We start from the raw sequence: 27,001 nt of genomic DNA, 5'->3' as shown, positions 1-27,001 counted from the left end.
GTGGGTGTGAGTCTTTTTCAGATACGGAGAGCTGGGTAAGTATTTTTTAAGGAAAATAATACATGAATCAGGAACAGTTGAAGTCAGTTTAACCCCATGCGGACTGCAGATGTATAGAGAGAGCAGCAATCATGCCTCTTAGTTTTCCCAGAGCTGACCTATGCTTTATGTAGTTAAGCAATGGTCAGAAACATGCGACTGTACCAAGCCGGAGAATTACTTGCAGGAAAAAATAAGGTGCAAATGACGTCATGTCTTAACCAAAGCAATGTCACTGAATTCAGTATGTGCAAAGGATCAGCGGAACCATTTCCAGGAGTTGAGTTTTGTGGGCCCGCCTCTGCTATAAGGTGACAGTGCAAAAAAACTCCAAATCTTGCAAAGCCTTCCTTAAGTGTTTGTGACACTCAGAAATTTGCTGTGATTTTCAGAAATGAATAAAATAATTCTAGAAGGTGTGCCAGGAAACCCAAAAGGCCTCTTTTGTCTTTTTATGCTTCTGGATTTGATAGTACCTAAAGATTCTAGGAAGGAGGAAAAGGCCACTTTGGGAGCCTTATTAATATGTACATATGATTTGGTTAGTGCCTCTGTTGTGGCTTCCCAGCAAGCTAAAATAAGCCAACCTGCTGATCAGATGGATGCATTGTATTTATCCTCATCTTCACCGTCAATAGTGATCCTGAGGAACAGAAATTAGCAGACATGTTCTGCTTCTGAGTTTGCCCCACACTTGCAAATGTGAGAAGATTTGCCTTCTCCGCATGGATATTTTCCTTTTTTTTTTTTTTTAAACATCAAAAACGAAGTCCAAAGGGATTTGGTAAAATGTGTCGTTGAGTTTTCATATTGCCACAAAGTTATCTGACTACATTTTAGAGGATGGATCCCTATTTGGAGAAAAAACAACAACAAGGAATGAAATGTCAATTTTTCTTTCTGCAGAAACATTGGGAGTTCTCATTTCTACTGACATTACTTGATTCCAAATTTTTGTAAAGACAAAATATAAAATATAACCGCTCAGGAGGCAAAGATAACGTTGTACAATCTGGAATAGAGTCTACCCTTAGCTAGGAGTTAAGTGTTGAGAATTGCTCAAAGAATTTTAAACAAAGACTCTTGCTTGTGGCTCACGTGCGTATGATCTGCCCCCACCCTACGGCATGTTACACAGAGGGAATTAGAGTTCCACACACAATTAACAAAAATGGACTCCGATTTGATGAAATAATTTTTGATTTCTGAACTATTCCTCTATAAAGACCTTTAGAGGGATGAAGAATATGAGGGATTACCTGCTGGAATGCACTGGAGAGCTAGAAAAAAAGAGCAGGGAAATATTTGTGAGCTCAAAAAGCTTTGGACATCTGCTTTTCTTTTTTTAAGACAGTGCAGAAAATGTGGCATTTCTTTCCTTCGAATTCCAGTGTGCACAAAGCCCAGCTCCCAGCACACAGTGGGCCTGCAGCAAAGGCTTGTGAAATAATCCTCAACTGTTGTGATATCAGTTTAGAAGCATGCTTGGACCTGCACTTTTTCCTCTTAACATTCTCATCTATGAACCATCTGAGCCCCCTTTTTTGGGGCAGCGGTGCCTGCTATTCTAAACAAAGATTTGGAAGATGCAGAGGTGGGGTTGGGGGGAGTGTAGTACCCTTCTCAGAAGTTGCTGCCTGGGTCCTGAGCAAGGGGAGGGGCGCGGCTGTGGGCTGAGTTCCGCCGCCCCCTTCCGGCGCCCCGTCTCCCCCCTTTGGCTGGGCATCCAGAGAGAGGGGAAACCTTCGCGTAGGCCAGCTGCCCCTGCGGGCGGGGTCAAGGGAGAGGTCAAGGTCGGCCGAGAGGCGGCTATTGATCCGGCTTGGAAAGCGAGACAGGGTGTTCGGCAAGACTAAAGGGGGAGCTGTGAGACCAGACATTAACAGCTCTCAGCGCTAATGATGCCCGTGCCAGACAGGCAGAGGGAAAAGGAGGAGACTGGAGCGGCAGCTGGGATCGCTCGCTGCCTGCGCTCGGCCGCCTCTCCGGAGACTAGGCGGAGGGCGCCGGGGCCAGCGCTGGGCTGGGCCGGGGCAGGGCAGCCTCTCCCGGTTGCCGCGAGGTGGAGCGCGCCGGCGTGAGGGCCCTGCGCCCGCGCGTCCCCCAGCGCGACCATCTTCCCGTCGTCGAGGGGCAGAGCCGGGCCAATGAGGAAGTGCTCCCCGGGTCAGTCAGGGCCCGCGCCGCCCCCTGCCCGCCACTTCCTGCTGGGGGTGGGGCGGAGGCGCCCCCTCCCCAGCTCGCGCGCGAGCAGGGCAGCTGCAGCTGGGGCCTCTTAGCGTCCCTGCGCCGCCCCCCGAGGGGCCCTCTTTGTTGAGGCTGTGCCCCACTCCCCCGAGCTACACACCGGGTCTCCCGCTTTTCTGTAATTAACTCCGGGAGGGCAAGGGAGCGGGAAGGGATTTCGGGGCCCGGACAGGAGGCGGCGTGGGGCCGCAGGCACCCCTCGGGGATACGAGCTCAGACCCGTCTCCGACGCGCTGTGTGACCTCCGGCCGGGAGCTCACCCTCTCTGGGCTTTACCCCGCCGCTTCCCACAAAGAGCTGCTAGGTGATCTCCCAAATTTAGGAGTCTGGGCGAGTCGGAGTGGTCGGTTTGTAAAGAACTTTATTAAAGAACTTTATTGAAGGTGCGTGTGGGCATTTTTTATCTCACTTAGGCCACTTTCATGGAAAGATTTTGGCGGTGGGACGGGTTAGGAGAAAAGGAAGGCGCTTCTGGACTTTGGACCACGTGGATGTGGTGGGTCGTGGGCAGCGGCTAGCAGCCGGCGGTAGGGGACGTGTGGATTCCTCCCCGCGTCTCCACCCATTCGGTCTGTGTGCGTCGACCCCGCAGCCTCCCATCCACCGAACTGCATGCACGCTAGGGCACACATTATTGTTGTGATTTTGGTGAGAGTGGTATGGGTAGGGAGTCCTTTCAGTCTTCGATCGTGAGCGCTGCGAGCTGTTGGTGCTATCGCCCCACCCAGGGTCTTCGAAGCGAACAAAAACTCCTTGCGCCCCTCGAGGAATGAGTCCCGCGGGAGGCGGCGCGCTGGGAGGCGCCACCACTCAGCGGTTCGCTGGGGTGAAGCCTCGGGGGCCGGGCCTGGGGGCGGGGTGGGTGTAGCTGGGCTCACCTCGAGCCAGGCCCCGACCCGCCTCGGCCACCTCCCGGGCCGAGACAGGAGAAACCCAGAGAAGGGAGAGGCGTCCAGCCGCGTGGCGCGCCCTGCCCAGGAGGTCTCGTCATCAAATAAGGCGGATTTGGCCGCGGCCCGGAGAGGGCGGGGTTGGGGGTGGGGGCGGTTTGCGGAGACCGCGGCCAGGCCTTGTACCCGGACAGGCCCCCACAACTCCTCTTGTCCTCGCCGGCTGGAGATCAAACGGCTGACAAGGCAGCTGTGTCCTTCCCAGTCTGCCGGGCGATTTCAAGTCCTGCCCTGCGCCGAGGGGCACTGGGGTGAGGGTGGAGGGTTCCTTTGAGGAGTGCTCTAATTGTCAGGGGATGAGAGAGAGCCGATCCGAGGGGTCGCCCACCCGAGGATCTGCAGAGATCGGCCACGCGACTTCTGGGGTCAGGACGTCCAAGTTCCTTCCCCACGTGGAGCATCCCTGTCCTCTCATTCCTGCGTTCCCCACAGACCCCGGCCTTAGGCGGCGGGGCCGAGTTTGATTCTCCGAGAAGTTGATGGGATGGAGTGGAGGGAGGGCAAAGATTCCGGTGGAGATTCCTTCTGGAATGGGACTCAGACCAGGTCTCAGGCGCCTCCGACCCCAACCCCCCTCCATTTGCTCTTAACTCTTTCCTTTTAGAGTCTTTTATTTTGTTCACCTTTCTCTCTGAGAGTGTATAATATCAGGTTTTAAGTGTAGACACTTTCTGGAAGTTTAACGCCGGCTCCCCAATAAAAACAAATAAATAAATAAAGCAAACTAGCCACTTTTCCAGGGAGGTGAAGCAATTGGCTTTTCCAACCTTTTCCGCAGCACCCGCCTCCCCCAAGTCCAAATGAGCTTTTGGGTGGGTGGGAACGTGTATTGATTCAACTTATTCCATGCACACAGCACCCTGCCGCCCCCCCACCCCCCTTCAGGGGGTCCTGCCCCCAGGAGGGGAGGAGGGATAAAGAGAAGGATTTTCTTTTATTTAAAAATATCTTGCCCACCTTCTCCCCCTTCCCCCCCTCCTTGGGCCTTGTGCCGCCCGTGCTCCAGGAAAAGAGGAGCGCACAAAACGCTCTTTGCACGTGTGGTCGGCCTGGGCCGCGGGTGTGCTCACGGGCGACTGTGTGTGCGCGCGCGCGAGAGAGTGTGTCTCTCTCTGTGTGTGTGTGCTTTCTTGTTCTCTTGCAGGGTACAATGTTAAAAAGCCACCGCTAGTCGCCCCCAGTGCTCCGACTCTCTGGGTCTTTTTGTCTCTAGTGCAGATTAAACGTCACGTCCGCACTTGAACTTGAATTTTATCCCATTGTACAGAGGCAGCCCCAGCCATAGAGAGACCGAGAGCTCCCAGAGAAGCCGGACTCCGCCATCTTCACGTTGCAATCTATAGCTCCCAGTCCGCGCCCGCACCGACCCAGGCGCGCTGGGCGAGCCGCCCCTCAGCCCCGCTCCCCCCGGGCCGCGGCGCCAGGGGAGCGCTGGGGAGCGCTCGCGGGGACCCGGCAGCCCCTCCGGCCGGCGCCAGCCTGCCAGGTGAACTGGGAAGGAGCCGCTCCTGGAGTCCCCCCAGAGCCTCAGAAGGGTCAGTCTCCGAGAAAAAAAAAAGAAAAAGAAAAAAAAAAAAAAAAAAAAAAGAGGCAGCCCTCAGAAAACCCAGAAACAACCGAATCCGAGCAGTTTTACATTGCTTTGGGTTTTTTGAGGGGGCGGGGGGTGAGGGGGTACGAGTCAAGTCCCCAAGTTTTCTTCGCTTTTTTTTCCTTCGTTTATTTTTTATTTCTTTGCATTTTTTTCCCCCTCTCTTCCCCCCTCCTGGTAGAAGTGCGCTTTCCTTCTACCAGCCCCCGAAAGAAAGTGTCAGGAGCCGGTGCGAAATCCAGTTTAAGTTCAAGAAGACATTTGGAAGTCCAAGAGGCCAGCAGTTTGAAGAAGTGTAAGCGATTTTTTTCCTTCAAAAGAATATATTTTTAGAGAAACCAGCCAGTCGGCAGCAAGCAACAGCAGTTTGATTTTTTTTTTTTTTGCCTCTTCTATTTTAAATCAAGAGGTTTTCCTTGTTTTTTTTTTCTTCTCTTTTTGCAAATAAAACAAAAAGCGGTATAGAAGAAAGAGCAAAATAAAGAAGAAGAGGAGGAAGAGAGGGCAAGAGAGGAAGGGGAAACACACACACACACACACACACACACAACACCAAGCCGGGCAGAGGAGGAGGCGCGGCGGCGGCAGCGGCGCGGCGGCAGCGGCGGCGGCTGGAACCCCCTCCCCCGGCTCCCCCCAGCAGTGCAGCTCTCCGGGCGATGCCAGAATAGATGCCGGGGCAATGTCCCGCCGCAAACAGGGCAACCCGCAGCACTTGTCCCAGAGGGAGCTCATCACCCGTAAGTGTCTGCGGCGTGCGCGCGAGGGGCCGAAGGATCGGTCTCCGGGCGCCCGGGGCTGGGGACACCGAGCCGGGCGCAGTCGGGCCGCGCCAAGCCGGGCGCTAGGGCCGCCTGCGGGCCCGCAGAGGCGGCAGCGGCGGCCGGGAGCATGGTGGGGGACCGGGGAGCCATAGGAAAGTTTCTTTACAGCCCAGGGAGTCGGGGCGCTGCTCAGCCGGGCGCGCCTCGGGCTCGGGGGCCCTCGGAGAGGGCTCCGGGCCGGGGAGGGGGCGCGCAGGCTGGAGGAGGTGTGTGTGTGTGCGCGCTGAGCCCAGCTGGACGCTCGCCCCTCCGAGCGGCGTGTGTGGCGGCGGCGGCGCTGGTGGCGGGGTTTGGAGAGGAGGGGGAGGGGGTTGGGGAGCGGAGGGGGAGGGGGGAGCCGGGAAGTGGGGAAAAGTTGGCGAGCGCGTGGGTCCGTGCTGACGGCGCGGGCGGAGCAGAGCCGGGTGCGCTGCGGCCTGGGGGAGAAGCGAGGCGAGGGGCGGCCGCCGGCTCCAGGTCCCAGGTTGCTGTGCCGGGCCAGGCAGGGCGCTGGCCACGCGGGTCCTCGGATTCCGCCGCGGCTTTTCTCCACCCCTCCTCTCTCTGTTTGCAAAAGAATCCAGCTGCGCGGCTGTTTGCCGGGCTCAAGCACCCCCCCCCCCCCATTTCCCCACCTCCGTCTGTCTCCTGGGATGATCTTGTCTTCTTTCCCCCATTCCAAAAAAGGTGGTGAGATTGGGGCTGGTGAAAAATCCCCGCCACGGGCGGGGTGGGGGGAGGTTGTCAGCTAGGAGTGGGAAGAGAGAGATGCGCTTGTAAAATAGTAAAAAGAGAGAGAGAGAGAGAGTGAGAGAAAGAGAGAGAGAGAGACCGAGAGACCTATCAATCTCTTATCCATCTTTCCAGCTCAGTATCTTTCATATTCCCCATCTAAATAAACAAGGCAGGTCGCCGTGGAAATCCACCGGTTGAAATCATGTGGATTTCAAGCAAGTGGCGGGGCGGGCAAAGTCGGGCAGCGGGGCAGAGACACGGCAGCTTCCAATGCCCCAGTTCGGCTTATTTAGAAAAGGAAACAAACGAGCGCAAGCGGGCTAGGTACAAGATTTGCAGAGGTGCCCGCCCGGGGCCCCCGCACAGCTGCCCGGAGAAGGGAGGCTCGCAGCACTCCCAGCCCGCGGGGCCGCTTCTTCGCCGCGAGCGAACACTTCCCGCTGTTCTTTCTCTCACTGTGCCTTGGATCGCCGTGGCCGTTTTTGTTTTTTGTTGTTTTTTTATAAAAATTATTTTATTGCAATTAGAAATAAAACATCCTGTGGGTGCCATCGAGACCGCGGGCAGGTGGGGTGCCTGCGGTCCTCCGCGCACCTCTCCCGGCTGGGGCCGGGCTGCCCGCGCAGAGCTGGAGAAGGCTGCGCGCCCCGCGGCTGCCGAGGACTGGCTGCGGGGCGGCCGAGAGCCGAATATTTATGTTATATTTTAAAAAATTTAAATAAATAAATAAATATATAAAGGGGTTCTCCCCTCCCCTGAAAACCCAGTGTTGGAGCCATCTGCTTGGAACATTTGCTGTTGCCTTCTCTCCTTTGTTACAGCAGATACATTAGTAAGAATTTGTGGATTTATTTTTTTTCGGGGGGGGGGGATAGATAAACCGGGGCTCGGTTTGGGAAAGGAATGCCTTTTTGGAGGGAGGGAAGGAAGGCTTCTCTTTTATTTTTCGCCATTGTAACAGCAAAGAAGACTCGGCTGGCTGTCTTTAAAACAAAATGTTTTGCAACCCGATTTGAGCCTGGTTTGATCAAGGTCCTTTTCGCCAGCTGACATTTCGTTCCTTTACCAAGTGGCAGCCGTTGCTTCTTCTGCCACCCCCACCCCCCCTTTTTAGATGGTGGGGTGGTTGTTAAAACGTCTATACTTGCAGAAGCCTAATTTCTCCAGGAGGCAATTTGCCCCCCACATTAGCCGCTGTATAAATGCAAGGGTCGTTTTTTGAGGAGGGGGAAGTGGTGGGGGTGGTGGTGGGAGAAGGGGGTGTTGTTGGGGGTGCATTGCTAGGCTGGCGGCAGCAACCAGAGCCAGAAGCGTTTGCAGTTGTGTCAGGGGAAAGGAAGCAGGTAGGTTTGCTTTGCATTTGCTCTCTCCTCTCCTGGCATTCCTGGGTCATCAGCAGAAAGCCCTGGCTAGGGGGGCTGGCGGCAGCTGGATGCGAGGGGCAAGGGGTGCCTGGTTCAACATCCTTCCAGCCTTGGTTTGTTCCCTGCCTCTCAGCCTTGCTCGGAGCAGTGCTGGGGAAAGCGGGTTGAGGCAGGAGCAGTGGCAGAGAAGCAAGGAGGGAGGTAGAGGGGAAGAGAGGTGGGAAGAAAAGGGGAAAGAGACAAGGGGACAGAGGAAATCCTTTCCCCCTTCCAGGGGCACCGGGAACCTTGGTGTGTGCAGGTGGTTAAGCAGGGAGAGTAGTCCAACCAGTTCTCAGACAAGGCTATTATCAAAAAAGCAGCTGCTTTTTCTGTCTGCTGTGTTCACCCCGGAGCACAGGCAGGGAGAGGCAGGGATGGGGTGCAGTTTTAGGCTGCATGGTTGGGGAAGCGCGTTCCTGACAACTGATGAAAGAATCATCGGTTTAGGACAATCTGGAGTTCAGGCTAGCACAATGGGTGCTGTCACAACCCCCCACCTGGGGTTCATAGTGGAGATTTTAAATGTGAAAGAAATGACCTAAAATGTGGTATGTCTTCATCAGTTGGGTGGCAGCTTGTGGGCCTCAGGTTCTTCGGGGAAGATGTAACTTAGGATCCTGATGGACTGGGAGACAAGAAGAGAACACAAGTGGCATCGATAATCTTTGTCTGGGGGTGTGTGGGGGTTAGGCAGAGAAAGCGTCATAATGAGCTAGTTAAATTTACAGACAGGGCCCGTGAAGAGGGGCGAGGTATAAAAGAGAGTGTGGGAGACAGCTGGGGATGAAAAACCTGGGCTTCTGGTTTATTTAAAAAAATGTTTGACCCAGATGGATATGGCTTTTAAAACCTGAGGACAGACACAGCTCTTAATAAAAACAAACACAAACAGCTCAGTGACAAAAGTGAAGAGGGGAGGGAAAGAAGCATTGACTGACCATCTAGAACTGGCTGTGCCAGACAGGACCAAGGTAAAGGGAAATGTACTCAAATTTCAAATGAATGAAAAAGCTCTAGCTTTCTGGAGAAAATAAGATGCCCGTGGTAAATTACACAGCCCCAATTAAGGTGATTTTTTTTTTCGATGACCCACCAACAGGTTTCCTTGGAAGATTACTAATTTTCCATATGAATTCACGATTTTGCAAAACAACTAGAGACCCAAGATTTGACTCGGAAGTTAAGCTAACTGTGTTAATTCCACGGTTGGCTTTTAAATTAGGTTTTGCTCTAAGCTGTATGTTTTGAAGGTGGCTGTGCTCATAATTGTCTTAACTCCCCAGGGTATTGTATATCTCCAGTTGTCCACGTATTTTTCAAAACAGGATCTCTGATAAATTTCATTAGACCAATTGGTCCATTAGTCTTTTCTTTTTCTTTTTTCTTTCGGTGGTTGGTTGGGGGAATGAAGTTGGTCTGCCTTCTGCACAGAAGGGAACCCCATTTCATTAGAAGTGTGATATAAGTCAGCTGCTCCGATTCCACTGGAGAATAAAGATGTGTTCATCAAAGGTGTTATGCCAGGCTGATTTTATTCATTTGTAATTCACACCTGAGAGAAAACAGCCGTGAGCATATTTTAACAACCCTTAATATTTTTAAAGGGTATTTTTTAGGTACATATGTATATTTCTTTTCTTTCTTTCTTTCTTTTTTTTTTTGGTGGGGGGAGGTTGCTATCTGCTCTGTGTTTTGGCCTTGGTGAATTTCGTCTGGCCTTCGAAATATTTCATAACATAAAACTAAGCATTTCCCAAGTCCTGGGATTAATGCGGTTCCCTTAGGGAAGCTGGCCTTAGAACATCCAGGGAGGCCGGGGTTAGACGGTTGGGATTGTTTTGGGGGGGACGCTTTGCTGATCACTAAGGGACTAAATGCGTGTTAGCTGACCAAAGGGAAGGCCAGCTTGGCTGTGTAATAATTAGAATTATGTCTCAGGTGAGATGGAGCCGTGTAAAAGGGGTGATGGATATTTTTCCTCTGTAGAATACAGCAGTTTCTAGCGCCTCATTAGAATTTAACTCTTGGCACTGTCTTTCAGCTCAGAGCAAGGCCTGCACCAGCCTTCTCTTCCCCCCCTTTCATCTTCTATCTCGATTGCGTTGCATTTTCTGTTGCTTGTTGTGATAAAATACTTTCCAAAATAAACTTTCAGTTGAATTGGCTTTGGGTTGATGGCAAGCCTGGCGCCGTCTGGGCCGCTAGGGGGCGCCCGCCGCCCGTGTCATATTGGGCGCCTCCGCCGCTTGGGCCCGGCTCGGGCTCCAGCGGCGGCCGCGGCCCTTTACGCTGCTGCAAAATGTCTTAAGTGTGAAGTTGTAATATTGATTTTCCTGCAGAGATTCATGGAGGACAAAATGAGATGATAAGTTTGAGAAATCTATTTTCAAGCCCTCGCCATTGATTTACAAGCCCACATTGGGCAGATTTGGGCTCTTTACTTTTAACGATTAAAACTGTTAGTTTTGAATGGGTGTATTTTCTCCTGGCTAGTGTGAGGTTCTTGAATTTCTGAAAATTCTGTGATGCTGTAAAAGCACCCGTGATCATGTCTGTGAAGCGGGCACCTCATTTCGGGCAATTGCTGTCCTTTCTGTACTGCATATCACAAACCCAGGGAATAGCCCAGAAGACTGACTTTTGGGAGTCCTGAGCCTCGATGAATGGAAATCCTTTCAGCTCAAATTTTGTACCGCTTGGATTCACAGTTCCACGCGTTAGAGAATGTTCCCACCGTGCAAAGGGAAATAGCACCATTCCCCAAAGATAGAAAATGCCAACTCGAATAACGTGCACAACTTTCTCTGGAAGGAGTTTGCTAAACCCAGCATTGCTTGATATCTTTCACCCTAAACAGGGCACTTAATGGGTGGCTTTTAATGAGACGGTTTCTTCCCTGAACTGGGAATGTCATGAGATTTCTGGCTCTATAACGTCCTCTTCTCCAGGTCCAGGAAGTCTGCAGCCAGCTCTGAAAGGCTGAGTCTTGTGCTCGCATTCAGTGTATGGGCAGGAGATGCTGCCCTGCCACAGGAAGGAGTGCTTTCTTCTAACTTGAAAGAGAAATAAATTAGGTCAGACAAAAGCCTAGCGCTGTCATCAGCTGGAGAAAGAGCCTTCACTCTTGAGTACAGAGGGCCAGCAATTTATCTGATGATTTCTTTACTTCATTTAATGTTTGAATCAGGCCCGTAGCTGCAGCGAGCTCATCTGACAACTCTGAGATGAAGAGGCACATTCGCCCCGCGGCCTTGGAATGGGCAGTGGCCTCTGGCCTGTGGAAAACTGTTTTTTTTTAAAAATTCAGTTTAGAAACCCTTTGCCTTGGAGCTCGGAGGAGTTTTACAAGCTGTAACTCAAGGCAGATTATAGATAGGACGATGCATGGAAAAAAAATACATATGTGAGGGAGGAAGAACTGGAGGGCAGGTTCTTGTCCATTGCAGACCAGCTGCTTCGCCTCCCGAGGCTGGAGGAAGGCACCTCAGCCTGGTTAGGCCCCACCTTTAGCTGAGACGGAGCCGGGCTGTTGGCCTCTGGGTTTAATGGTGGTCTTGCATCCGGACAGATGAGTGGGGGAATAAATGCCCTTTGGGAAGCGTGTCCGGCATTGCATGGTCAAGTGAGTGGTACCAGCTGGGCCCCCTTCTCTGAACATGGTGTCAGCTGTTGACACGCTGATGTATTTTTCATGCGGAGGGGCGCAGAAGAAGGCCACAAATGGATGCCGGCATCATCTGGCTGTCTGGGGATGGCTTTGTCACCCTGTTTACTCCCACAATGGGGTCTGGGGTCCTGTGTGCTCCCGCCCTCACCGCTCCTGCGAATCTTCCTTCTGGTCTCAGGGAGCTGGATGTCAGAGAGATCTGCTCACGTGTGGCCCCCCATTTCCCTACCCCTCTCCGAGAAGAGCATGCTTGCGGACTGTCTCTCCTGAGCAGTAGGTTTTCCCAAGTCCTGTGCTGTGAACAGGGGGGAACCTGGAGGCATATGGAGGGGCGGACTCTGTGTGACTTCTCCAAGAGCCCGTGTAGGGGGTGAGTGGTATAGCATTGTTTTTACTGGCGAAAGGGACACCAGATCGAGGTTTGATTAATGGTGCTCCATTCACAGGGACCTGAGCACGGCATTTTGACACATGCAAGTCTTTTGTGCAGTTGCCTAAATTCAAGAAATTCACTCTTTTTTTTTCTTCCTCTTTCTGAGGCATCTAATAATGTGCTGAATTAGCCAGTCCAAGCTATTTGACTATAATGAAATCTCAGATCACACAAAATTAAGTAATGTCAAAGTAAAAGGAAAATTGTATTTTACTTAAATTTTTTTATGAGCCCCTTCCATGGAACTGCTGAAATAGAATCAGAAAAAGAAAATACATTTGTGATTCTTTCTAATGAGTTCTTTACTGAAACAACAGCCAAAAAACGACTCAAGAAAGGTGAATGCCAATATTTTGTGATTAACACGTGCTTCGGAAAAGGATGCATTGCTAAGGATGAAAATAATAATAGAAGTGATGGATTCGTGTTCAAATCTTTACCTTGGAAATGAGAAGTTGAAAGCAGTTTTTGTTTTTTCTATTTTGCTGTCAAGCCTTGGAGAGTTTGAACTCCTCCAGCTAAAGGCTTACAATTCGGTGTCCTGGGAGGAGAACCCATCTTTTCTTCCCCTTGGCACCTTTGAAAAAGCCCATCTTTAAATAAAACCAGTCTCTTCATTTTGCCACAAAGAATGCTTTTCTGTCACATCAATATGAGCCCTGTTTTGGTTCTGAAGATTTAAAGTGTTTGCAGTTTTATAGAATCTGCTGTGTTTAGAAAGATTTCTGTAGTGGTAGATTTTTTTTTTTTTTACATAACTATTTTACTTATCAAAACATAAGTCGCTGTGTTCATTCTTTGGTATCACATGCTTTTTACTAGTCCCATTTCAGCCGTGGACGGGATCTGTGAATACACGTGGATGCTGTTTTCCTTGTGCATTTGTTCTTTTTTTTCTGCTGTGGAATCTGAGACAGCTACCCCTGTGCTCGTTTTTTGGGGTAGGGGAGAGGTGATGAGGGTGGTGAGTTAGGAGCAAGTCAGGGTATTTTTCTGGGAGCTGTTTTTTAAATATGTTGAGTATCTTAAAGCCCAAGGTGGGTTTTGGGGGACAAACTGTGCCCGGGTGCTTCTCCCTTACCGAACGCGCCCCATCAGACCTTCCCTTCTGGCATTTATCAGTGAGTCTGTGTGAAATGAGGTCCCTCCTGTACAAGAATCCCTCCACGGATGGAAGGGAACTCCCACTGTCCAGGAATGCTGGCCTGGCCCAAACTTTGCCCCTCTGTCCGAGTCAGCCAGACTCCTGCTGGTTTTCACTGGGCAGAGACCTGCCGTGGTGTTGTTTTGTGCCCGTGACCTTCTCTGTGCCTTCCGCTGAGGAGTGAGAAATGGGGGAAATCCTGTTTTGAGGTGTCCGCTGAGGGTGGTGGGAGGGGGATGGGGTGAGGGGCGGGGTGGGGGACCACTGAGGGGTGTGCTTCCCAGAGAAGATGGTTGTCCTCAGACCTTTGGTCGGGGAGGACAGGCCATCCCACGTCCTGCCATGCTCCCCACTCTGGACCCCGGACTGGCCATGCCCTCCCAGCCGGCTGCAGGAAGGTAAACGTGTGCTTCCTGGATTCCGGTCCTGGCCTCCACGTGTCCTCAACCTCCATGCCTCGCCGGGCTGAGGCTTCCTCTCCTCTCCGTCTCCTCTGCTCAGCCACTTCGTGCCTCCCCCCGTTTAGAAAACTTCATAAAATCCCTCGTCGTGCCTCTTAAGCGTCATCTGGTCCTCGATGACTCTCTCCACCGAGAACCGATTCCTTCTTTCTCCCATGCATCCCTTCCCCCCTTTTACCCCCCTGCTCTCCACGGTGGTTATTTTCTCTTGGATCCGATAAATTAAAAATTGATGGCAGCTCAGAAAGTGTTGTGCTCTGTTGAGTGCACATGCTGGTGGTGTCTCTGAGCCGGCTGGAGGCCAGCCCCTCCCAGAATGCTCCCCGGGAGAAGGAGGCAAAGATCCCCCCGCAGCCCCCCACCCCCAATTATCCGCAAGCACGGGCTGGCTGGCAAAGGCACAGCGTTCGTAGGAAGCAGGTGGAAAGTCTGGTCGGATGTGCAGCTGGGGTGGATGGATGCTGAACGTTCCTCGGAAGCCCGAGAGGACATTATCCCGGCCCCTGGGATGTTGGTGACTCTCCATTTTCAAAGCCAGGCCCCCCTCCCCCCACATCGTTCCCCTACCCACCCCCCACCCCACATCACCAAAATAGTCATTTCTGTGTATGTTTCTTCTGGACTGTAGATTAATCATGAAAGATAGAGATTTGGATTTGAATCAAAGCAGGGCCAAGGGGCAGTGCGGTGGGGTGTGCTCAGGGGACAGCAGGCAGCAGCCCCCTCAGCTGGAATTCCCCCAGGGGCAGGTGCAGAGGCAGTTGCTAGAGAGGACCAGGCGAATGGGGGAAGGCTGGGCAGGTAAGGCCCGGCTGAGCCTCTGCAGCTGCCCGGGGCTGGTCGGATTGGCCGGGTTTGGCCCAGGCCCGTGTTAACAATTTCTTTCCCTTTCTGTCTTCTGTCCCACATTCCTTCACAGCCAAGTGAGGCATGGGGGAGTTTGTTTTAGGATCAAGTGCTTCCCCTCCACTTAACAATGATGTCCATTATTATTTGTGAACCCTGATTTCATTGCTTCTAAATGCGTCTACCAGCTGGGAGGAGGCCCAGTCTTGTAAATAAAATGTGGTTTTGTTGTAAAAGAAAACTTAGCTCCATGTATGTGTGTGTGTGTGTGTGTGTGGTGCGTGTGCATGTGTGTGTAAATATATATTTGTCCTTGCGCTTTAGGATTTAACGTTTTGGAACTTACCCCAGACCTCTGATAGCTGACATTTGGACAAGCCGCCTGCTGCATCCATTCATTTTTTTTCCTCTGAAAGAGTAAAAAATTTAGCTCATAATGTATTGAGAACAGCAATATTTTCCAGGACTGCCTGACACTTGGAGACCTTTTCTCAAAAGAGGGAAAAATAACCTCAGAAGAAAACCACATCTTTGGCTTACTGTTTTTAAGGCCTGAGTTTGTCGGACAAGGCCACATGAGGGGCTTGTTTGCAGGGTCTGGGAACTGGAAAGGTTGTTTCTGTTCTTACTTATCTTTGCTTTCTCCTGGTGCTTTCTCATCTCCGGGTGGCAGTTCCGGCCACTCGGGCTGACCCGGCAAGTCCTGGTCCCCTGAGGCTGTGGGGGTCCAAGATACCCACGGGCAATGATCCCGAGGGGTTCTCGGAGGGTCGGCCTGGTTTTCACTTGGCCCTCCCCAGGGCTCTTTCTCTTTTTATTTCGTGCATTACGGATACAGTTCTAGGAAGGGACACACACACGTGTGCGCATGTTCACGTATACACACGCACACACACACCCTGCTCACCCAGCCCGGTATCCGCCTGCCAGCGGAAATGAAACCACAGCTTGCTCCTGGAGGTGCCTCAGTGTGAGCTCTCAGCCCAGGGAGCTGCCTGGCCCACCCACTCTGCCCCCAGCAGTTTCACAGTTTTGGGGTTTGGGGGTGACTGTTTTGCCTGCAGGCTGGGCTGACGTTGCCACCTTCTTTGGAAGTAGGGCACACAGCAGGTTGAGGCTCTGAGCACCCCATGGCCTGAAGGGTGGGGAGAGGAAACCCCATTCTTTGGGGTTGCGAGAACACCCCCCTCTGTCATCTTCAGGGGTTTTACTTTCGATGCTGAAAGTGGGAGGGGAAGGCGAGTTTTGGGGTTCCTTTTCCTCCCAGACTCCCTCAGGTGCAGTGAGCTGGCTCTCTGGCTTGGGCGGTGGAGATCCGAGCTCAGGGGCCAAGCTGGGGGCACCAGCAGGGCCGGCTCCCCAGGTAGGTTGGCCACAGGGAGGCCCTGGCCAGGGCCGAGATGGGCCTGCAGCCCGGCAGCCGGCTTTGGGTGCTCTCAGACTCAATTACTGTGGTTCACAAGGGTTTGCTGCATAGAGAAAGTGAAAAGGCAGAGACTGCCAAAAAAAGGAAAGAATACCAGATGTTACCAAAAAAAAAGGTGGGGGGGCAGAAAAAAGTGCTGGTACGAAGGCCTTGGCAAAAAGGGGGTCGGAAGAGGGAGGAACGCTGGTGAACAGGCATATGTGAACTTTGCTAATTTTTAAATTAGTCTGTGTTTCTTTTGAATTAGAAAATGGATTTGAAATTATGTAGCTGAAAACCTTCTAGCAGGGAGGAGAGAGGAGATATTCATGCTTGCAAGCCTCCAGCCCAGGAGAGTGCATGTGGCTGAAAAAGTTAATTAAAAACAAAACAAAACAAAACAAAAATAAATGAGACCCAAAAATTAAATTAAAAAAAACAAAACACCCCCCCCCCCCCCCCCCCCCGAGAAAGGGGGATTGGGTTGGGAAAGCGGAGAGGCATTTGTTAGTTTCTTATCAAATGCAGTTTACTGGGCCTGCTCAGGAGTGGCATTTTAAACGGTACCAGGTAACAGTACCTCTACTCCCCGCCGCCCTTCCTACCACAGAATTTGCCCCCTATTTCATTTGAATTCTCAATTTCATTCTGTCCTTTTTTTTTGCTTTTCAGTTCATTTCCTTTGTGCCTTTTTTTTTTTTAACAAAACAATATTTTGACATCCTCCTCCCATTTATTAGAGCTCATTCTCTAGAAATGGTGCACAATACATCCTTATATTTCTAAAGAATTGTTTTCACAGCCCTCTCCTTTGGCTCTGAAATTATGTATATGTAATTGGTAATTAAAGGTGCAAGCTTTTCAATATAAACAGTATTGCTCAATGTTAGATCATTAAAAGGGAAAAGAGGCCCCGAATAATTACCTTTTACATTCTGACAAACTGTTCTCAGAAACCCACTCCCCACTTAGAACCATGGTGCACGGTGAGGGTTGTGATTACGTTTTCACCAAAGCAGAGCATCTTTTCATAAAATAAATTGGTAAATTAATTATGGAGTATTGTCTTCAAACTCCTCTTTAAGTAAACTCCGATTTCTTTTTCAAGTGTAATTAATGGTTTCTGGGATGGGCTTTTCAGAGGACCTTGTAGTTTCTTTTTGTTAGAGCTGTGCAGACAACAGATTTAGGTTTTCCTCATCTGCAGGGTATTTTTGCACTGCCACATCTCTAATGCAGTTCTACGTTCAGTTCATTGAGGGCTCTGTCTGCTGCTTTTGAATAACCAGAAGCAGGCTCTCAAATCGTAATTTTCCTACTCGGCGATACCTCCGTATCTACCTATATACGCATAAGCTCGCACGTGAGTATTATACGTCTTATATCATGTGTTCTGTATTCAGTTTTATACAGGGGCCCTCACAGGCCACAAAGAAGCATGTGTTCAGGAAATACAGAACAGTGATTTATGCATAGGAGGGAAGATGCCACAGAAATTTTTCCTTGAATTATCTCTTCCACGGCTCTCTGGCCCGTCAATAACTTCACCTCTGTGGACTGTATTTTTTTCCCTCCGCTTCCTTTTCCCTGCTTTTCCGTGGTTCTCATTATCCTTTACTAAATACTGTATGTCTTAAAATTTACCTGCCTCCTCGGGTTTCAGGATTTTTGGAGCGCCCCCCCCCCCGCCCCCCGTTCTCCTGAGACCCTGCCACTTGTGCCTTCTCTATGACTACTGACATTGGCTCTTGAAAAATTCCACCCTGAATTTGCTCAGACCGCGAGGGGATATGAAACCTCATTGTCCGTTTCTGTTTATGATACTCTCGGCTGCCGAGCCTTTCAGTTTTCTCTCGAGGCCTTTGCTGCTTTTTGAGGCATTTATTAGTTTCAAAATATTTAGGTCTTATGCCCCATACCAAAAAAAAAAAAAAAAAAGAAAAGGAAAGACATAGATCAGCTGCTAAAGAAACATAAAAATACAGCCCTTTGGAAGCGTGCTTTGCGATCTGCCAAGAAATGCTTTTGGAGTCTGAAGAATTTTTATTTTTTCTGGGAGTGAAAATAAAACCAACAAAAATGGGGAGTTGATGAGTGTCCAGAAATCAAAGAAAGGAAGCTCTACCCGGGAACTGGCTGTTATGGGCAGCAGGGACAGCCCCCCCTTTCTTGGCGCCCCTTGCCCCGCACTGGTTTTCCCTTGAATGCTTTTTCAAACCAACACTCACTTGTTGCTTTCCGAACATGTGGGCTTCCTTCTCGCAGAAGGACTGGCGCTGGCGCTGGGCTGGGTTTCTGCTTTCTCGCCTGGTGTGCGGCCAGCTCTCAGGTGCTGGAACGCGAGTTGGAATCCCACGAATGGCGAGCTCACGGGTGGACAGTGTGCAGGAAGGGAGGGCGGTGGCGGGCACAGGGCCTCGCTGGTTCTTAGCCTTGGTTGCCCGCTGCAGTCGCCTGGGGAGTCTACAGAATAAAATAAAATACTGATGTTTGGGTCCCGGTGTGATCGGTCTAGGGCATGGCCTGGGCATCAGGGTTTTCCCCACCTGATTCTCATTTGCAGAGACGCTGGCAGCCAGGTCTGCAGGGGCCCAGGTCTGGTGGCATTGGGCCGTGTGTGCATGAGAGTGTGTGTGTGTGTGTGTGTGTGTGTGTGTGTGTGTGTGTGTCTACTCTGTTGAGGGAACCCGGCAGGAAATGCACGTGAAGGCAGTTCCATCAGCACGACCTCTGCAGTGGCCCCCGGGAGCCTCAGTTGACCCGTCGGGCAGATGTGGGCTGGCGACACCCCCGCCGGCAGGCATCCTGCCTTGCCCGGGAAGGACTTGGTGAGCTCCAGGCCGCCAGCAGGGTGCCGGCCGTGCGGTGAGGGAGGGAGGTCGGGGTGGCCGGAGCCTGTGACTGCCTAAGCCCATCTCTGTCTTCTCTGCCCCCTCCCCACCCCTCCCCCCTTTCTGTCTCCAGCAGAGGCTGATCATGTGGAGGCCGCCATCCTCGAGGAAGACGAGGGTCTGGAGATAGAGGAGCCGAGTGGCCTGGGGCTGATGGTGGGTGGCCCTGACCCTGACCTGCTCACCTGTGGACAGTGTCAGATGAACTTCCCCCTGGGGGACATCCTGGTTTTTATAGAGCACAAGAAGAAGCACTGCGGCGGCAGCCTAGGGGCCTGCTACGAGAAGGGCCTGGGCAAGAGCAGCCCGCCACCCCCCTTGCGCTCCGAGCTCAGGAAAGTGTCCGAGCCGGTGGAGATTGGGATCCAGGTGACCCCCGATGAAGACGACCGCCTGCTCTCACCCACGAAAGGCATCTGCCCCAAGCAGGAGAACATGGCAGGTATGGCCCATTGCGCTGCCTCCCGGGGTCCACCCCCGCCTGCACCCCTCGTCGCTCTGGGGCAGGGGGGCTTTGCCCTCTGCCTGAGGGTGCCAGTGCTGGGATGGCCAAGGGGCTCTCAGGTCAGCCTCTGAGCCCCCAGCCAAGGTCCATCAGCTCGGTGACCCTCAAGGGGCATGGGCCTGGGGCTCAGGGAAGTCCGTCTGGCCTATGGTTGCTTTGCTCTTGGTGAGAGGTCTCATCTCTGGGCCTAACTCATAGGTGGCCAGAAGCACAGAATGGACATTTGGAGGTCTAGGTGACCCCCTCTTTGCTGGTGATGTTGGCCTCTTCCCCGGCTTTGGAGCCAGTGTTGGGTTTGAATGTGTACTTTATATTGTGAACAGTCAGGGTCCCTCATCTGTGAAATGGAGCTAAGGAGACCTGCCTGACAGGCTCTATGCATGGGAGCAAGCATTTTCTTCTCCTCCTCTCTCAGGCCTCAGTTTCCCTATCTGTAAAAGGAGGGTTTGGGCCCCCTGAGCTCAGGGGCTTCTTCTGAATCTTGCTTGATTCTAAGGGTGGGTCTGGGGAAGTGCCTGTGAGAACTTGCTGGAACACTGCACCCGTGGGTGAGGTGGGACTTGCCCCTTGGCATGCCCACACAGCTGACCACCTGGACAGCTGGTTTTACCACCTGCAGAACAGGTGTAGAGGCCCATCTCCCCAGGGCATGGGCTTGCCTCCCTGCACAGAGAAGTGGGCCTGTTCCCACGGTGAGCTTGCAGTAAGTCTGGCTCTCCTCTGGGGAGTCACTGCTCTTTGCAAACCCTAGTGTTTGCTCCCGGCTTGTACTCCTGACCCAGGAGGCCTGGGGGAAAAAGGTGGGCCCGGGGCAGGCTTGGGGTGGCCCATGTCCCTTAGAAGTGGCAGCCTGTCCTGGACCAAATGGGCAGGAGAGTTTCTATCTTGTTGGTTGACTTTGGGCAAGCCGCTTGGTGGGTCTGAGCCTCAATTTCCCCAACTGTCACGTGGGCAGGGTTGATGACACCCACAGGACTGGGTGAGGATTAAATGAGCAGGGGCTCCATGAATGTCTTGTCCCTGCGGCCCTTCTCTCAGGGGTCCCCTCTGGCTCTGGAACACACAAACAGGTGGTCAGCAGGCAAATTTGTGGGTGGAGCTTCCACCACATTTCGGTCACAAAAGCTAACGAGGACGCAGGAGGGACTGAGGCTTTTGGATTCTCCTAGAAGTGTGAGTGTGGTGTGGCCAGGGCCTCCCTCCCACGGGAGAGATGGGCGGACTCGGTAGCCCTACTATGTGGCAGCCGTGTGGCCTTAGGCCTCCCTTTGCTCGCCTGTAAAACGGGATGGATGTGCTCTGCTCTTGTGGGGAGATGGCGGTGTGTGCAGGGTCCTCGCTGGGCATTTGCTGGGCACTGGGGGGACCCTGGCAGTCCAGCCCAGGCCATGGGCCTTGCCTTCTGGGGGGTGCCCTAGTGTGGGATCCCTCCCAGGATGCAAAGACATTGAGAAAAACATCCAGCAGGTGCCGGCCCCAGGCTGCGCAAAGTGCCCTGTAGATCCCGGAGACACCTCCTTAATTAGGGTCTGGGAATCAGAGAGAATGGGGCTGGCCCCTTTTGTCTGTGTGCTTGGGGTCCCCCCTTCTCAGTCTGATACTCTAGAGATAGTTTTCATTAGTGGTATGAACAGCTGCCAAGGAGGGTGGCTCCGAAAACCCCACACTGACCTTTCGGGGATGGCTTCTCTTGAGGAGACTGGGGTCCCTTATCTATGCTTCAATGGGAAGACTTTCTCCTTTTGCCAGAAACATTCCAAATCCTCATTTCATATGAAAGTATTTCCTACCGAGCAGCCGCAGATCATTTTGGGTAGGTTTGGTTAAGAAAACGACTGAGTATGATTTCATAAAAGGCAAAGTTGATCTCCGAACCGTCGCTGCCCTCGTCCTTGTCCCCCACCCCTTTTCCGGGTTGCGTTACTACAGCAGGAACGGTATTTTTATTCCGTGTGTGACAAAAGGCATTCTTGGCCTTTCTGTTCAGCAACAGGACAAATGGATTTCTTCATTCTAGAAGGAATATGTAAAATACTCCTCTCAAAGTCTAAAGAGATATGTTTGTTCCAAGCATTGCAAACGTTATTTTAATCAAAGGCACAAAACAGCCTACATGCTGTGTCAGCCGAAGACGAACTTACGCTTTAATAGCGCATCATGCTTTTCCTTTCTAGTCCCCTTTTCCCTTTTTCCCTCCCTACTATGGCACCAACTTTTTTTTTTTAATTTAATAAAAAGGAAAGATTAAAGAATAAAACTTCAGTGGCTCAAATGTATAAAGTAATTTAATATGGTGGGAGCATTAATTATTTTAGCTTAATTGAATTCTGAGGACTGCGGTAGTTGCAGTTTTGTAGACAAGCCCTGTTTATTATTTCTCTGTGTAGATTAACAGTAAAGGAAACACAGATAACTTTCAGTTATTTATTGTAAAATAAATGTGTCAATTCATGTGTAAAGCAAGCTGCTCAAAGATAATTGAGTCTTTATATTTTAAGAGAGGGACTCGGAATCACAGGAGCTTCTCTGCTGGGGCTTCCGGAAATCCGTGCAGCTGCTGCCCGTGCCCCTGGCCCCGCTGGCCTGGCCGGGAGAGGCTCCTTCTTGCTTCGGCTTCCCGGGCCTGGCTCTGAGAAGACGCCCCAGTTTCTCTGTGCCCCGCTGTGGACGCTGGCGAGTTGGTGGCCCTTAATTCTTGAGACTCTGCCTCCGGCTGTGGCTGCCCAGGTGGAGGCCGAGGTGAGGTTCCCGGGAGGCCGTAAGGGTCTCGTCTTCCCTGGAGGCAGCGGCTTGCCTGCCGTCCAGATGGGTCCCAGCGTCTCCTTGCTGCCAGGTGCTTCTAGAGGCAGGGACTCCGGAGATGGGTCCGTAGGACTCGCCTGCCAAAACGTGAGATCCCTTCCCTATCTTGGCATCCCCAGGGTGAAGACTGTGTTGGAATTTTGTCAGGCATCACATGAGGGCATGAACTCCCAGCTCAGCCCTTTCTTTGGGACATTTTTGGAGGTGGTGTAAGAGGAATAGTTACTATTTCTTTCTTCTTTCCTTCCTTCCTTCCTGCCTTCCTCCCTCCCTTCCCCCCTCCTTCTTTCCCTTTCTCTCTTCCCCCATTTTTTCTTAATAAGAGATGGGAGGGAGAAGTTTCTGAAGCTTTGCTTCCTGGAGCTCATTCATTCGTTCTTTAATTTCTGCTTTCAGCAACCAAGCATCTGCTGGCCCTCTGGCATTCCAGGCATTCCCACCTGGAGTGGGAGGTGACAGAGCCCCCTGTGATGGGAGAGGGCTCAGCCATGGGGTGGGTGGGCATGCTGCTCTGTCCACTTACGATCATGGCTGGAGTGTCCACTGGCTTCAATCTTGCCTTTGACCTGTGTGGTCCGGGTCCCAGGCCTGCTCCCTGAGCCTCTGCTGTGAGTGGTAGAGGTCTGTGGCCACCCACCTAGGACACTGGGTGCATTTTAGTTGGTGGCAGGGCTTTGACTGGCGGTTTGGCTTGGTGGCAGGCATGGTGCCTCTGATATGTGTAGGCCTGGAAGCTCTTTAGGTTCGGGGTCTCTCTTCCTGTGGCACTCTCCTGCCACCGCTGAGTGCTGGTGGCGCACGGGAACCCATCCACCCAAGGGAGACCGCCACTCACTCATAAAACCCTGGGAGAGGAGTTTAGAGGGGGACTGGCCGGAGCATGTGACCCTGAGCCCTTATCCGGGATGGCAGGGAATTTAGGTGTGGATGGGGTTGAGGCAGCCGTGAGTGTGTGTGTGTGTGTGTGAAAGGACACAACTCACGTCCAAGTCCCTGCTCTGTTACTTGTAAGCCTTGGGCCTACTTCCTCATCCGTAAATGGGCCTAATAATAATTGTAGGTTTAAACAATGTGTGCCAGGCACACAGTAGGCGTGCCTTTCCCTACCTCTTACAGTGGCTTTCCCTCCCCGGCTGTCATTTTCTGGCCTTAGGTCTCCTTGGATTTAGTCCACCATTATGGTTGGTGAAAAGGTTCCAGCAGGGGCCTGGGAATTCCGCCATTACAAACGAGTCAGAATTAGCTCAAACGGCCCCCTACCCTTTTCTCATTCTGGGGTTTCAAGACCGTGCTATAGGGACAGCTCTCTGGGTATTGTCCAATCTGGGGAGGGTCAGGGGACTGTAGAAGCACGGGATTTGGTACCCGGCTGCCTGGGCGGAATCCCAGGGCCTCGCATACTGGCTGGCCTCTTGGCCACTTCTCTTGTCTGGTCCTCAGTTTCCTCATCTGCCCCCACCTTTCAGGGTTGTGCTGAGGGTTAGATGAGCCTGGGGGTGTGAAGCACCCAAGGGGTGCAGTGTCTGGCCTGAGGCAGAAGACTGAGGAGTGGAAGCTTCCAGAAAGCTAGACTGGGAAACATGGACCCAGCCTGGCAGCACACGACACTTGCCTTTCACAATTAGACTATTAAATGTAACCTTGGACGCCTCTCTTAGCTACTTTTTCTAGATTCCTCCTTAGAATTCCCATTTTATAGCCACTAAAGGGAAGGGTCCTGACCTCTGGTCATTCCTTTCTGTGTGGGGTATCGCCCCTTCCATAACCGAATAAAGCTCTACGGAAGGAAGTAGCGGTGGCCGCCGGCTGGGGGTTTGCTCCTTTCTTCCCCACTGGAGAAGTGCAGAGACAAGCAGCAGTGATCGGAGGATGCAGACCCCTTCTGCGATGCCCCTGCCTGCTTTGTACGTCTTAATCTGGAACCCAGGAAGGGCCAAGACATGCTTCGGGGAATTCATGTAGCTGGTGGGGCACCGACAGGGATTTGGTTTGCAGTTCCAGTGACCCATCGCTAAGCAAAATGTGTTGTAGAAAAGGGCTTCCCATCAACCAGAGGATTTAAATGCTGCTCTGAGAATGTTCATTTTGGACTTTAATAAATAAATGTGAAAAAAAAAATTAGCTTGGCCAGTGAGAGAAACTAAATAACTTGCCTGTGCTGGAAACTGGAGATAAACCCCACTTGCAGGTTGTCTTAAAAAAAAAAAAAGTGCATTTGATATATTTAGAGTTGTTATTTTCCCTCCAAATTAAGATTAGTTAAATCCATGTGTGTTGTGGCATGGATTATCTTTTTTATTATTAAATCGTGACAGCTAATTATTAGTCCTGTCTGCACTGAGGAACGCTGCAGTGTCCTGGCTGAGTGACGTGGCTCTGGGCTCAGGTTGGGGCGTTTGGTGTTGCAGGGCCAACCCCAGAGTTCGAGTGGATCTGGTGAGCAGTGAAGAGGAGGAGGGGGGGGTCTACCTGGCACCTGGCACTGGGCTAGCTGCTTTTCAGGGGTTGAATTCTTCAACCCTGAAGTAGATATTTCTAACTCCACTTTGGAATTGGAGCTCAGAGAGGTTAAGGGACTCGCCCAGGGTCACACAGCAAAGCTGAGTCAGACTTGGGTCTGCCTGGTATCCTTGGAGAGCATGGAGGTGTGGAAGCTGTTAGGGAGTGGCATTCACAGGGCAGGCAATACTCCTAGACCCCAGCTGTGTGGAAACAGCCAGGAATCAGTCCCACAGAAGCCTTGGCCCAGGGTCTGCAGCATCTTCATATTCTTCTTTCCTGGTGAAGGTTTTGGTGAGGTGGTGGCAGAACAGAAAGCAATGAGATGTGAATTTGGATGGCGCTGGGCTGGAATTTTGGTTTTGCCAGGGACTTGCTGCCTGACCTTCTGCCAACTGCTCCTCTCCCATTGTCTCAGTTTTCTGTAACATGGAGATAATCTTTCTCAGCTTTGTTGTAAGGTTTGATTTAACTAATGCGTGCATAGAATAGGTCCTCATGGATCGTTAGCTGTTGTTATTAGCCAGAGAGCCACCTGTGGGATTGGAGATGGGTTCTGGCCTCCTGGTCCCAGCTGGAGGGATCTTGCTGCTAACCCTCGCATTTTACCTGTTCTGTGACTTGTTTGAGCTTTCAAAGCTGGTTCCTAGCAGAGCTGAGCCCAGAGCTCAGCTGACTTAGGACAGGTAGCCTTTAGCCCACCGGGCTGCCCAGCTCTGCAGCTCCAGGCAAGCCGTTGCTCCTTGCCGAACCCGAGTTTCCTCATCTGCAAAATGGGGGCAAGTAAGTCCTGTTCAGCTGACCTCCCACTGAAGGCACCGGGTAAAGGGGACAAGCCTTAGCAGCAGGGGAAGATGTGTGACTCCAGCACTGAAGCTGTAGTTGGAGGTTTTCTTGATGGAAGGAAGGAAAAGAAGGAAGGAAAGAGGAGGGAGGGAGGGAGGGAGGAAATACTGGTTAGCTAAAGGATGCTTTTTTTTTCTTCTTAAAGTCTGGGTCCCTCTTTGGCTGCTGATGTCTATAGAGGGTCAAATACTTCCAGCAGCAATTCAGGAAAGAGGAAGTAAAGGGAAGGAAGAGCATGAGAGGGAAAGGCAGCTGGCCTCCCAAGGGGAGAACTTAACTAACATTCAGCCTCAGTTATTATTATTATTATTATTATTAGGTTTTTTTATTTGACAGTAAATAGTTAGCAGTTGACTTAAGTTTTTTATTAGGCATTTGACAGTTTTTTCCCCCTGCTTATTTTCATGCCTGATTAATGCCTAACCACCAGCTCTAGAATCTGTTAGGAGTGGGCTTGGCATTGGTAGGATATATAAATAAGGCAGCCTGGCTGTCACCCCAGCACCCCTGGGTTCATCCTTTCACTGTGGGAAAAAAGAGATTATTTTCCTATTTGGATTTTTAGCTTCTCACACATCATTAGATGTGTCAGTCATCATGTGAGTGCTTTACAAATATTAACTGATAACAGCCACGTAACAAACCCATGAGGGAGCTGCTGGTGTCCTTCCACCTTACTGAAGAGGAAACTGAAGCACAGAGACATTAAGCCACTCTCCCAAGGTCACACAGTGAGTCAGAGACCAGGGTAACAGCCTCTATGGCCATGCTCACTGCTTTCATCCCAGGCTCCCATCCACCATTTCCACCCTGGGAATTGGGTAAATCACATATTATAGTGAGGAAACTGAGGCAGAGAGGGGCTAAATGCTTTGCACAGTCACTCTGGAGGTCTGTATTCCTAGGAACCAGGCCTCCTGACTTTCAGGCCGGGCAGGAAAGGGAAGTATGCTGTGTCTCCTTAGGGCCATCTCCTGGGATCCCTCTCCCAGAGGATCGTGTGGTTCTTTAATTCTGGCTGGCATAGGCAAGGAGAGATTTCCACCCTGGGGTGACTCTATGATGGGTGCTTAGATACCCCTGACATCTAGCGTGGGGTCTGGCGTGGGGCAAAAGAACGGAAATGGCAGGCCCTCTACCTGTCCTGTGTACATCTGTGTGCCACATGGAGACTTCTGACTGTGTGACGCCTCAGACACCATCTGGCTCTCTGACTTCCACCCCGTTGAGTGGTAATAGGTGGGTGGAAGTACTTGGTCCAATATGTTGGGGATGCAGGTATGTGAGCTGGGACGGCATCCTTGCCCGGTGGCTACCTCGCTGTGTGACCTTGAGCAGGTCCTGCTCTTCTCGGGGCCTGAGCCTCCTAAGCTGAAATACGATCAGGAGCTACCAGTAGTTTCCAACACCTTCCAGGGCTGTGCGTGAAGGATCCAGGCAGGGAGTGGGAGGGCCGAGCCTGTGGGCTCCAGCTTCTGGCCTAAACCTCCTTCCTACTGGGCAGTCCCGACTCCCCAGATTTTCCATATTAGGCTGAAGAAGTAAGTTTTCTTTGCAAAAATGGTGGCTAAAAAGGAAAACTATTATACAAAAGGAACAAGAGGGTCTCTTTCTGCTCTGAGCTGTGAATATGTATCTTGGGAGAATTTGATGGAATTTCCTGCCTGGTTAAGGGAGTTTAAGCCTTAGGCATCCAGGCTCTATCCCTAATGTGGAGGTTGTGATTTTGTA

The 27,001-nt window shown here is 51.6% G+C and overlaps 1 protein-coding gene across 5 annotated transcripts in view; it reads left to right on the top strand.

Moving 5' to 3' along the window:
- The first annotated feature begins 4,654 nt into the window (after window positions 1–4,654).
- The window catches only part of BCL11B (BCL11 transcription factor B), a 93,030-nt gene continuing 70,683 nt past the window's right edge, over window positions 4,655–27,001 (top strand). For 2 of the 5 annotated variants that reach the window (XM_077123498.1, XM_077123496.1), the window contains exons 1-2: window positions 4,655–5,567; window positions 18,695–19,060. In XM_077123498.1, coding sequence (XP_076979613.1) covers window positions 5,510–5,567; window positions 18,695–19,060 — 424 coding nt within the window. In that variant the 5' untranslated portion in view covers window positions 4,655–5,509. Of the gene's footprint in view, window positions 5,568–18,691; window positions 19,061–27,001 lie in introns of all 5 variants that reach the window. The other 3 variants (XM_077123497.1, XM_077123495.1, XM_077123499.1) reach the window with 2 other exon arrangements.

The sequence above is a fragment of the Tamandua tetradactyla genome, chromosome 12, assembly GCF_023851605.1.
Source record: "Tamandua tetradactyla isolate mTamTet1 chromosome 12, mTamTet1.pri, whole genome shotgun sequence".
NCBI lineage: Eukaryota > Metazoa > Chordata > Mammalia > Pilosa > Myrmecophagidae > Tamandua > Tamandua tetradactyla.
The sequence above is the reverse complement of the archived record's forward strand: the minus strand, read 5'-3'. Positions and strand labels throughout refer to the sequence as shown.